Source organism: Prunus dulcis, chromosome 2 (assembly GCF_902201215.1).
Source record: "Prunus dulcis chromosome 2, ALMONDv2, whole genome shotgun sequence".
Classification (NCBI taxonomy): domain Eukaryota; kingdom Viridiplantae; phylum Streptophyta; class Magnoliopsida; order Rosales; family Rosaceae; genus Prunus; species Prunus dulcis.
The window spans coordinates 1,867,142-1,880,017 of NC_047651.1; the positions used below are offsets into that span (position 1 = coordinate 1,867,142).

The 12,876-nt window shown below is 34.4% G+C and overlaps 1 protein-coding gene across 1 annotated transcript; it reads right to left on the bottom strand.

The window, feature by feature from the left end:
• Positions 1–8,675: 8,675 nt before the first annotated feature.
• LOC117620080 (tetraketide alpha-pyrone reductase 1-like) lies at positions 8,676–11,676 on the bottom strand. Its single transcript, XM_034350173.1, has 6 exons — positions 11,400–11,676; positions 10,779–10,948; positions 10,122–10,313; positions 9,529–9,691; positions 9,080–9,266; positions 8,676–8,978 (listed from the first exon to the last, which is right to left on the bottom strand). Exons 1-6 carry the CDS (start codon positions 11,515–11,517, stop codon positions 8,834–8,836), a joined length of 975 nt encoding a protein of 324 aa, XP_034206064.1. The 5' UTR covers positions 11,518–11,676; the 3' UTR covers positions 8,676–8,833.
• Positions 11,677–12,876: the final 1,200 nt, after the last annotated feature.

A 12,876-nucleotide genomic window follows, 5' to 3' on the forward strand; every position in this document is an offset into this window, starting at 1 on the left:
TTATCCATTTCACGGTGTATTTTTAACAACCGGAATTCACAAAATATATTTCTTCCTTGAGGTGATTATAACAGAATCGAACTTTATTAAATTCATCATTCTCTTATGCCAAAGAAATATGTGGTGTACCACAATTTGCAATAATACCTCAAGGGTTGTCCATTTAATTGTTGGAACTTTAGGTTCTCAACACTGTTAGATTTTGAACTTCAGGCCAAAGTCACATATTCTCATGGTATGGACATTCAATCCCCTTAGATTTTGAACTTCGGGCCAAAATCACATATTCTCATGGTATGGATATTTTTACAATTTTCTGTACATATTTCGGGACTTCAAGTCCTTACATAATTGTCCATATTTTGAGAAACTTCTGGCATCTCATTTAATTGCTCATCCATGAGTTTAAGGAACTGCAGGTTCCCTTTTGTATATAGTGACGGTTTACCCAAAATGGTTAATATTTATGCATACGTCACTATTCATGTGAATAGTACTATTCATCAAGTCATGAATACATATCTATTCATGTGTGCAGTACATTTGCCAGTACAGTTATTATTCATGTGTACGGCACTTTTAACCAATATGATACTGTTACATCATCAAGGAACTCTAGGTCCTTATTTACATGTCAAGGATCAAGGATCTTCAAGTCCGATCTCTTGTTTACAAGTATAGTACCGGAGAGACTGCCAGTTCTCATATCAATATCATCATCAAGGATCTTCAAGTCCTGATGTAATTGTATGATGAGGATCAAGGAACTTCTGGTCCTGATCTGCATATTGTAAAAACTCATCATACAGCACAATTAATCCATAAAATAAATTGCTGGTAAATAAATTACTGGTATGGACGATAAACCCGCACCATACTTTAAATAAATGTAAATGTGCGGTAAAATAAATTCGTAAATTAAATTGCTTGTTGTATGGACGTTAATCCCGCACCATACCTTAAATAAAATTAAATGTGCGGTAAAATAAATTCATAAATTAAATTGCTTGCTGTATGGACGTTAATCCCGCACCATACTTTAAATAAAATTAAATGTGCGGTAAAGTAAATTCATAAATTAAATTGCTTGTTGTATGGACGTTAATCCCGCACCATACCTTAAATAAAATTAAATGTGCGGTAAAATAAATTCATAAATTAAATTGCTTGCTGTATGGACGTTAATCCCGCACCATACCTTAAATAAAATTAAATGTGCGGTAAAGTAAATTCATAAAGTATGAGGGTTAATTCCACATCATACTTTAAGTAAAAGTAAATTTGCGATAAAGTAAACGTGCTTGTATGGGCACTAATTCTGCTCCATACATTTAAATAAAAATAAAGGCATGGACGATAAACCCGCACCACCCTTTTAAATAGATACTGTTGTATGGGTAATAAACCTACACCATACAGTAAATAAAATAAGTGTGTGGATAAAACCACCACAAAAAAATATAGGAGGTGAAACAGTCCATATAATTACCATATATATGGATAAAGTAAAGACAATTATTTGTGGGTTCATATCAACACCACAATCAAATAATATAATATTATTATATTGATATATTAGTGGAAAGCTAGACATATCATGTTGGCTTTTCTTCTTTTCACTTGCAATTAAGTTGAACTTGTTGTGTAGAGAAATAATAAAATAATAGAAAAAGTAAGAGGCAGGGAGCTTATCCTTCCAGTTGGTTTGCTCGTATATCTCTCTAGCAGACCACAACTCCTCCACTACTTTTCTTCCTTACATCAACATAATGGTTAGTAGTATAGATAATAGTGCAGCACAAAAATTATACCTGAGAGCTTCTCGTGCTGATAACGTGTTATAAAATGAACTGGGATATGTGCGAATATTGAGCTGCACGTAAAGTAGATGAGACACAACATTTAACGAGGTTCGGCTATGCCTACGTCCTCGGAGAGCAGCAGCAGTAACTTTTCACTATATAAAATAATATGGCTACAACTTTAGTGTTTACAATATGTGTGGCTCACTGAATTTTCTCTCTAGGAGAATTTCTCTCTGCTCTCTTTCTCTTCACTCACTCACCCTCTTTCTTCCTTCTCTTCCTCTTCTCTCTTTTCATCACACATTACAAGCAAATATAATGCCTATTTATAGGCAAAGCAAATGGCTTGGTTTGGTGGGTGTGTGATATGGTTTGGTAAGTGTGTGGTTTAATTTGGTCGGTGTGTGGTTTGATTTTGTGTTGAACTTAAATGTTAGTTGGCTATGTGGGCTTCACCTTCTTTACAACATGTGGTCGTTTGTGGTCGTTGGTTATCATTTTTCTACAATTCTATTAAAAGTACTTTTTATGTGGTGGAGATTTGCCTATTGTAGCTTAAGAACTTGTGCATTACAGAAGATCTTTGTGTGCATTCATTCGTGGGATAAGAAAAAATATATTTATGAGGTTAGTAGCAGTAGTTTTTAATTCTCATTTTCTGTCACATTTCTTCCACTTTCCACCAATTACCATTTTTCCATCTAACTTAAAATATTTCATATTTTAAGACCATGTACTTCGTCACACACCATGTTGTATTATATTTACAAAGCCGCTTTGAGAGTTTGAGAGCCACATCAGGTAATCTCTAATCATGGGCTATATTTCAAATATAGACATAAAATAATACAAAACTTATCTTTAATTATGGGCTAAACAAAATTTTGACTAAATTTGAAGGGCCACATTTGACCCTTTAGCCCTCCAACCAGGCCACATTTAGTCCAGCTTTGGCCTAGTCATTTTTGTGGGCTCCATGCATGTGATTTTCATTGATGATGTCAGCTATATATATATATATATATATAAAAGCTTTTTTAAATATTTTCAATTAGTAAAAAAATTATAAAAAATTATTGGTCATGATCGTTGGATGTCAAACCATTGAAACCCATCCTTTTTTAAATAAATAAAAAATGTAGTCACCTTTTCAAATGTTTTAAGTGTTGTTTAAAAAAAATTATAAAAAATTCTTGGTCATGAAATATTGTCTCTAAATAGTACTTTAATTAAATTAAACAATACATAGTTGTATAATGTATGTGTTGTACCCTAGTTTTTCTCAAAATAATAAAATATGAAGGACTCTAAAATATAGCCCTGAATGGCTGAAGATGGAAAAATTTAGCTCTACATTATTGTTTAAAAAATTAATATTTTGGAGGGCTAAATTACTACATTTAGCCCTATGACTAGAGATGGCCTCAAGTTTGGCCATTTAGCAAGCAGGCAGGCTAAGGTTCTTAAGTTAGAGTTGTGTAGAGAAGATCGTTTTGAGCACTAATTAATCAAGGGAGATTCACTATTATATCAAATATAGGAGCCCAAATTATAAAAACACCCTAGTGAAATGAACTTTAAAGACACACCAAAAGCCTATTTACAACATAACAAAAGCGCTTTTAACTTCTTTTAAATTACAAAACTGTCATTGATTTCTTAAAACAAACCTAACCCCAAAGCCTCATAAAAAAACCAAAAACACTCAATAGGGGATCAAAGTAATTTAATAATCAAAATTAAATTCAATAGGGCAAGTTGTCATTTTTTGAGTTTTTTTTGGGGTTTGTTTATAGAAATTAAATGCTGTAGGGTTTATTTATAGTTTTAGTGCTAAAAATGAGTATATGACTAAATATCTCATTAATTAACTGATTCACAATAGTTCAACAAATATTAAAATATACACAATATTATTGGGAATTAATTTGAAGATAGTAAGCAACATATTCGACCACAAAAAGAAAAAAAAGAAGATAGTAAGCAACATAATGCCCGCTTGAGCTTTTTAAATTATTTATAGTTACTTAAAAAAATGATCAAAATGTAAAAAGAGACAAAAGGGATAATTATATACAGGAAGATTGAGCCAAATATATCACTCTGAAAGCAACTTTCTAAGAATTTGCCTAGTCAATGAGAACAGTCTGAACAAGAACAAAACTAATTTCATCATCTCTTTGGAGTTCAGCAGAAGACAGACTACAAAATGCCAAAATGTGACCAACTTGTGCAGTAAATTATGAAGTTTCCATCTTGAGGAAGCCCTTATCCTTTAGACTTTCAACAGTGTCCCTAAGACTTACTTCCAATGGAAGGAAACTAACTCCCAAGCTTTTTGCTTTTTCCCGCGATACTTGAAACGTGGGTTCAGAAGGACTGCCATCCTCAAATCTGCATGCTGTCAAGGAAAGAAACGAATATTTCCCTCAGAAATTTGGACACGACCCGATATACGACTCGAAACCTGCATGAGAAATTAGAGAGTTCAATCCGCATGATAAAAAAACAGGTCAATTTCGGGTCAATCCGTTTTGATCCATTTATTAAACGAGTGGGTTTTGAATCAACCCGCTAACCCGTTATAATACATGTCTAACCCGTTTATTAAATGGGTTGTGTCACGGGTCATGTCCACCCGTATAAGACCCATTAACCTGTTTTATTTGTAAACTCTAAAACGCCTAGCCTCATTTGCTCACCAAACCAATTCTCTCCTCTCCAAGTATTTTCTATTTCGGCCCTCCCAACTTTATAATTCTAGCTCTGTCCCTATGTGGGTTAGTGAATGAAAATAGTGGAGATGCTTGTTGACGTGAGTCTCCTAATTAATCAAGGAGATTTATTTCCTTGATTAATTAAGGAATTTACTTTCCTATTTTTTATATAATTGATAAATCATTGTACAATTAGGAGATACTTTCCTAATTCTTTACTGTATCTAATTCCTTATAAAGCTCATATGTAAACTCTTATATATACCTAATTATGGAGAAGAATTAAAAAAACCTAATACATTCAAAACATATTCATATTTTAGCATGGTATCAAAGCCAAGTTCTCTTGTGACTTGTGCTTGCATTCTTCTTGAAATTTAAGTGCTCTCCTCCCCTCCTCTTCAAGGGGGGGAGGGGGAGTGAAAATGATATGTTTATTGACGTATCCCCATTACCTTGACGTAGTCCCATGAAGATACTGAATATCTCTTTACTCTGACGACCCTTTCTTTTCAGGGGGAGAGGGGGAGTGAAGATAAGTTGTTTTGTCTCTAAACCCTTATCTCAAATTTCTCATATTCAAATCCAAAACCCTAAATCAAATTCCTCATATTTTTCCCAAAATCCAAATCCCTTAAATCTAAAGTCCTCAAATCCTCTTATCCAAATCCCTAAACACATACCCTCAAATCTTATACACATACCTCTTAAATCCAATTCCTACATCAAATTCATACATCAAATTTCTCACATCACCTTCCTCATCTTCTCATATCACATCTTACTTCCGCTGCGATGTTAGGAACCCATACGATTCTCCACCTTATAGCAAACTCATAGGAGCATGTGGTCAATCTTGTTGACCTGGCTACCCAAACTCCTCTTCTATCACCACCACCAAAGGTTCTACTTTTTATACGTCCTCCAAGACCAGATATTGCATATGCTGTGAGTGTGGTTAGTCAGTTTATGTATTCACCCCGTGTTTCTCATATGAATGCAATTGATCGGATCTTAAGATACTTAAAGTTAGCCCCTAGAAAAGGATTAATGTTCTTAAAAAATGGAGATCTTGAAGTTGTTGGATACACAAATGCTGATTGGGCTGGCTCCATTACTCATAGACGCTCTACTTCAGGTTACTTTACCTTCGTATGAGGTAATCTAGTCACTTGGCAGAGTAAAAAAAAAACAAAATGTGGTTTCTCGGTCTAGTGCAGAAGTAGAGTATCGAGGAATGGCTCACGGAGTTTGTGAACTACTGTGGATCAGAAGAGTATTGACAGAATTGGATTTCAAGCCAAGAAAGCCAATGGAATTACATTGTCATTACAAATCAGCCATTGACATTGCCCATAATCCAGTTCAACATGATCGAACCAAACATGTTGAAGTAGATAGACATTTTATTAAATAGAAGATTGAGAAGAAGATCATCCGCCTACCATTCGTAAAATCAGAAGATCAACTGGCAGATATCTTAACAAAAGCTGTTTGTGGCAGAATATTTCATGACTCACTCTCCTTGATTAATTAAGGGATTTACTTTCCTATTTTTTATATAATTGATAAATCATTGTACAATTAGGAGATACTTTCCTAATTCTTTACTGTATCTAATTCCTTATAAAGCTCATATGTAAACTCTTATATATACCTCCTTATGGAGAAGAATAAAAAAAAACCTAATACATTCGAACCATATTTATATTTTAGCAATACTGTGTGAAAAAACACCTTCACGTCGATCAACTACAGCGTCAAAAAATCCCACTTCTAATAAATCTGCTTTGAACAATTGAAGCCTTTCTTTTGCTCCTTCTCGTGAGAGTAGGTGTTATGTTTTCTTTGGATAATCATATAACATAGTAAGGGCAACACTATATTTTACCCTCTTTGATAACTGAATTTATTTATTTTCTTGGTGTTAGGAAGGTCGGGGCCACCAACTAGTTCTTAGTCTAGTTGAAAACTAAACAATATAGAAAACCCAGAATTTGGAAGTGATCACTATTGAAAGAGCTATTTAATATATGCTAGAAGTTTTGATAATGAAAACATAAAAAGAATTGTACGTACTAATTTCAGAGAGATGGTTTGGTGGCCTACTACTAGCAACACCGATATTGTTCACAATTTAACCACCTACAAAGCCTAATATGTGTGGGGTTTACATGAAGGAATGGATTCCATTTTGATTCTATGAATGGATTCCATTTCTCCAAAAAACAAAAAGGGCCTACGAAGTCCAATAGGTGTTCGATTTTATCCCAAAATGGCTCAAAGATATTAGTAGTGGAACCATTCATTATATGTTGGATTTTATTTAGTCATGTTTCCAATGTGGGACTTGTATATATTCTTTAACAGCTTTGACAGTATAACCTCTTTGTAATAAGAGATTCACCAGCCATGATGCTATGAAACCAGACGCTCCGGTTACACACAGCGCCTTCCTTCCCCTGCTCATCCCCTCTTTTTGTGTCTATTATCTCTAAGCTCAGAATAAGCTTTGGTTCTTGAGTTGGTGTTTTTTATTTAAAAATGTCAGCGATAGATTAGGGTCTATGGAGTCACCATCAGTCTTCAGCTCAGAATAATTATGTTATGGCAGTCACTGTTTATTATTAACATTGACCATAAAAAATAAAATATATTATTAAGTTTAGAAGAAACAAGTATAACTATGTTGGCAGTCATGATTTTACTACAAAGGGATCGGTCATCATATTCTCTTGGCTCAAACACTTCATTTACAATCGACATCTCAAAGTTGGAATGATTCAACAAATAAGTTTTTCCAGGAATTCCAAAATTTTAAAACAAAACGAGTCGAAAGAGATACAAGATATTAACCGGCTACTTGAGTTAGAAGCTTCTAGACAGGAAACTTCTGAAGCACTTATTTAACTGATTCAAAATGTTTAACTAGGTTTCTTTGAAGACAGTGAAGTAAAACAAATCCAGCTTGAACTTTTTATTTATAGTTATTCTGAAAATTTACACAAGATAAACTTGTAAAGCAAACACTAAAGAGGTAGATGTGCTTTATATGCAGGAACATTGAGCCATATATAAAGATCTAAAAGCAACTTCGGAGCATTTGCCTAACCAAATCAGATGCTGACTGCAGAATGAAGGCGGGAAGTATTTCTCAAGTAAACACAGAGTAATCACTACATTTGCTTCCAACTTATATATATGCTGCAATTGATGCATGGACACAATCTGATTTCCAGTGCATGAAGTATATCTTGAATAGCCTCGATGACACACTGTATGATGTTTATGCAGCATTCAAGACGGCTAGAGAAGCTTGGAAATCTCTTGAGAAAAAATATAAAACTAAAGAAGGCAATTCAAATTTTTGAAGACATGATCTATCATGGAGTATCACCGAGTCACATTTCATTTCGGTTGATGAGTTTAACCCACAGATGGAGCAGCTCCATGCATTGTTGGCTGAATTGTCAACAGAGATGAAGGACAGAGGATATAAGCCGCAAACTAAAGTTGTCCTATATGATCTTGATGGGGAAGAGAAGGAACGAATAGTATTAGGCCATAGTGAAAAATTAGCAGTTGCATTTGGACTCATAAATACCAAAAGGGGGGAAACTATTCGGATTTCTAAGAACTTGAGGTTATGCGAGGATTGTCACTATGTTACGAAGTTCATTTCCAAGTTTGCCGATAGAAAGATTCTGGTTCAAGATGTGAATCACTTTCACCATTTCCGTGATGGGGTTTGTTCATGTGGGGATTATTGGTAGTTGCAGTTGATTATTCGTTTCTTTCATTATTTTTCCCCTAATAACTAAAGGAGAGAGGTTTTTGAGGTTATAGAGATCTTAAAGGTGTATACTGTATAATAGGAACACTCTGTTAAAAATTATACATGTTCTTTGAAATCCTCATCAATAAATGATTTTTCTAATTTTATGTTTTATATGGTGTTTATTGTAATTTTCAAATTCTGTGCTCTTTTTTGTACCACTGATTTAACCCCGATTGTGGATTAATAAAGAATTTCATTTCATTTCATCGAATTCAAGCACGCCATAAGTTATTTGGATAGAACTCATTGAAGAAAAAGTTAGAAATTGTTATTATAAAACAGATAATTAAAGATACTTTTGGTTGGTACACCAGAGATTGAAAAGTTACTTCATTTTTATTCATTTTCAGTCGAGCTGAAACATTGGGGGCAAATGCAGACAAATATAGAAAGTCTGAACATGAACAATAATACTTTCACAATCTCTTTGGATAAACTTGTGTAATGAACAAGTTTGCCTTCAGTTGCATAATTCAAACCTTGAGGAACCCCTTCTCCTTGAGGCTTTCAACAGTGTCCCTAAGACTTACTTCCAGTGGAAGGAAATTAACTCCCAAACTTTTTGCTTTTTCCTGTGATACTTGATATGTGGGTTCAGAAGGATTGGCCTCCTCATATCTGCCAACAATGAAACGAATAAATCTTTCCTTCCCTTAGAAATTTGTCATATTCGAAAAAGAAAATTGCCAATTTGTGGCATTTTGCAAATTATAACCTACTTTTCAGGTGGGCACAAAGAGGGATGAAGTTCATGTAAAATCTTCATAACCTTGGCCATGGGTGTAACATGTCCAACTAAACAATATCTTCCATTAGATGAAGGAACCTCAAATGCTTGAACATGAGCTGAAGCAACATCTCTAACATCACTACATGAATAAATAGAACTGTTTACATCTTCAATATCTGCATAGAAAAGAAACAAACTTGCATCACAAGAATCATCTAACATCAAATGACTAACTTTAAATGTTATTTCGTTACCCGAACCAACATTTCGTTACCTTAACGTTCGTTAAACATACCTACTACTCTAAGAAAATGTTTTGACACTCAACAATCATTATGCTAGCTGCCTCAACTAAGTTAATTCTGACTCTCCATCATAGTCTGCTCTAACCAAGCAAAGATTGAAAAAGAAAAATCATATATAGTTGCTGAAGTGTACCGTTTTTGAAGTTGAGAATCATCTCCACGGTGATGTTAAGGCTTGGTTGTAAGAGTGGACCAATCACATAGGATGGATTTATGGTAACCAAGTCAATCCCATTTCCTTCAGCAAATTTCCAAGCAGCTTCCTCAGCTAAAGTTTTTGAAAGAACATACCATTTCTGGACATAGAGAAGAGAAAGAAGTTCGTACTAAACCAAGATAAGATATACTTGCTGCCTTGTTTTATGTTAAGCATACCTCATTGCAACGAATCACATGAACAACTGATTTATTATTATTTTTTTTAATGGCAAAAAACAAAAAAAAAAAAACAATTGAGATCGTTTAATGCAAATACTTTTGAGCTCAAGAAGATGGACAAAAACTTGGAAGCTACTTCTGTAGAACAAATGAAGAACAGGGGAGAATAAAAGGAAAGAAGAAAGATAGGATAATTATTCATCTCCTACATAATTGGATGCAGATACTTGTAAATGTGACAAATTCATTCTAGTTAATGTCATGTAAATACAACAAATGTATATGAATTTCATGAATAAAAAGTGTAACGTGGAAGAAGATAATAAGCAAGGGAACCTACACACTTACCTTCAAATTCTCACAAACAAAAGGATCTGAAAACCATGTTTCATCAACCACCACATCAGGGGTCAATGGTCTTCCATTGAATATGACTGCAGCCGTAGAAGATGTTAAAACTACCCTCTTGACGGTAGCGAATTTTACGCACGATTTTAGAACATTAAGGGTTCCCTTCACTGCAGGGTCAATTAATTCTGCCTGAGAATGTAGAGAGAAAGAACCGTTTCAGTTTCTGCATTAAAAAAAAAGTATGTTGATTCTGCAAAGAGGGAAATGTAATTTGTATCACAAGACATCTAGTCCCTGTAATTTTCAAACGGTTTCTAATTTGGTCAAGTAGCTCACATTAGGTTGCAATCAATCACAGTTTCGCTTGTTCATGTTTTTCTAAGGGATTGGACTCCAAATTTGGCATTGTTGTAACCTTAAGGTGATCATCGTTAAGGGGCTTGTAGCTTAGTGGTTAAGAACATTTACCCTTCACCTAAGGTCTTATGTTCGATTCCCCCCTTCCCCAATATCACTTGTATTTTTTAATTTTAAAAAGGTGATCATTGTTATATTTAAAAATGTCCAATGGCTTGCCCAATCCCTCATCAAGAAGACAAGAATAGTCAATTAGGTTTGAAGTATTTATGAAAGTAAAGGGATGAATGCTAGAACCTGTGGGTCAGTGGATGAAAGTATTACAGGGGATGCTGTATGAAAAACACCCTCACATCCATCAACAACATCATCAAAAGATCCTTCTTCTAACAAATCTGCTTTGAACAAATGGAGCCTTTCTTTTGCCCCCTCAAGTGCCAATAAGTGTTCTGTTTTCTTCGGGTCATCTGTGGCATATGCATAATTACAAAAGTAATTAGTTCATAAAAAAAAGGTCTCACCGTACAAGATTAGTCACTAATTGTATTGTTATGGAATACAGTTAGAGAGTTAGTCATATGTTAGGGAGATACAACTCTCATTCAATCTAGTTTGACACAATTGTTTTCCTCTTTAATATTCACTGTCTTCTCCTCTCTCCTCTCTCCTCATGGTGTTGGGTCCAAAATCTAGTTTGACATATTTTTAGCACATGATGATAAGGCTGGATCTGAAGATAAGTGTTATTTCGATATGATTATGGATGAGAACAATAATCGAAATCCAGAAGTTTCTGTTGATGTCATCAAAACCAAGAAGTTGAAAATGAAAATCATCCAAAGAAAAGCCTTTTTTCGGTAGAGAAAAAAAGGGAGAAGAGATTAAATATTAGTGGCATATCTATATAAATACACTGACTTGGGTCACGGACGGTTGCTTTGACAATATAAGCTCGTTCCAGTAAGAGCTTCACCAGCCAGGATGCTATGAAACCAGATGCTCCTGTTACGCACACCACCTTCCTTGTTTCGTTCATCCTCCTGATCAGAAGAAGCTTTATATTTGGAAGTTTTCGCTTCAGTTTTTTATGTACTTGAGAACTGAGCTGAATATTTTAGTTCGTGACTGGTGGTTTAGGGAGAGGGGGGCGTATAAGACGGGTGAGCTAGCTTTTACTCTTTTGGGGCCAATAATACACGTCTTTAAAAACTGCGTACACAATTGCAAGTAGTTTTGTATACTTAATGGGGCTTTCGAGGCCACGGCAACTTGAAGTCAAAGTGGGATGGATGTGGAATCTCACGACCACTTTTTTTGTAAGTGCCAATTTTGTGAAGGGATTTGGAGGCTGGTTCTTCGTCGCTGTGGGGTTCCGTCGTTAAACCCTCCTTGGCCATCATTTTTTGGTTATATACCATTCACTTGACAAAAAAAAAAAAACTTGAAGTCAAAGTGCATTAAACTTTTAAAATGAAAAAACGGATGAAGTTTATCCTAGGTACGCAGATTGTAACAAAATTTTAATTGAGATGACAAATCGATTCAAATTTTTAGATGATGAAGTGCAATAAAGCCTATAATTGAGAGAATTTTTGTGACAGGATTAACCCTTGACTATATATATTTCTTGGTTTTTCTTTTGTGTGAGGGGTTTTGATAATTATTTATTCGTGTTGTGGTATTTTAATGTTGAACCCTTAATTATTATTCTCTTGGATGGTTGAGTTGGATTTTTGGGCTTTTCACTTTGTTGAGTTTTTCCCTTGGCAAGTTGGCAGGCAGCAACTTTAGTTCCGACTAAAAAAAAAAAAAAAAGGGTTTGGGAATTAATATTTTGAGACCTAGTAAAAATGATTAAATGAGATGGGATCACTGTAGTTAATGTGGGTAGGTAAGTTTCTCTCTAGGCGTGACAGATGTGTAGAGTTTGTCCCTCTTCTAAATGAGATGGGATCACACTAGTTGGTGTGGGTAGGTAAGTTTCTCTTTACGCGTGACAGATGTAGAGTTTGATGGGGCCACAAGCTTTATATGATATGATTTTTTTCTGCATTTTATGCTTATACTCCATATATAATAAAGGAGGTGTGAAAAAATGTCTTAACTTGACAAGAGATCTTATGTTTGAATTCAATAACATCTTAGTTGTGTGTATATGAGAAATTTCTTTCCCCTGTAGTTGCTTGTATTAAAAACAATAAATAAGGCGAAAAGATGCATACTCTGTCGAGATCTATACATGTTATTGTGATTTTCAAACTCTATAGTCTTCTTATTATTATTACTGGGGATAATAATAACATATATGATTAATTCATAACACAATCAGGCCATATAAACAAATGAAAAGCTAATAGAAATTGTTATTAGAAAACAGAAAAATTAAAGGCACTTT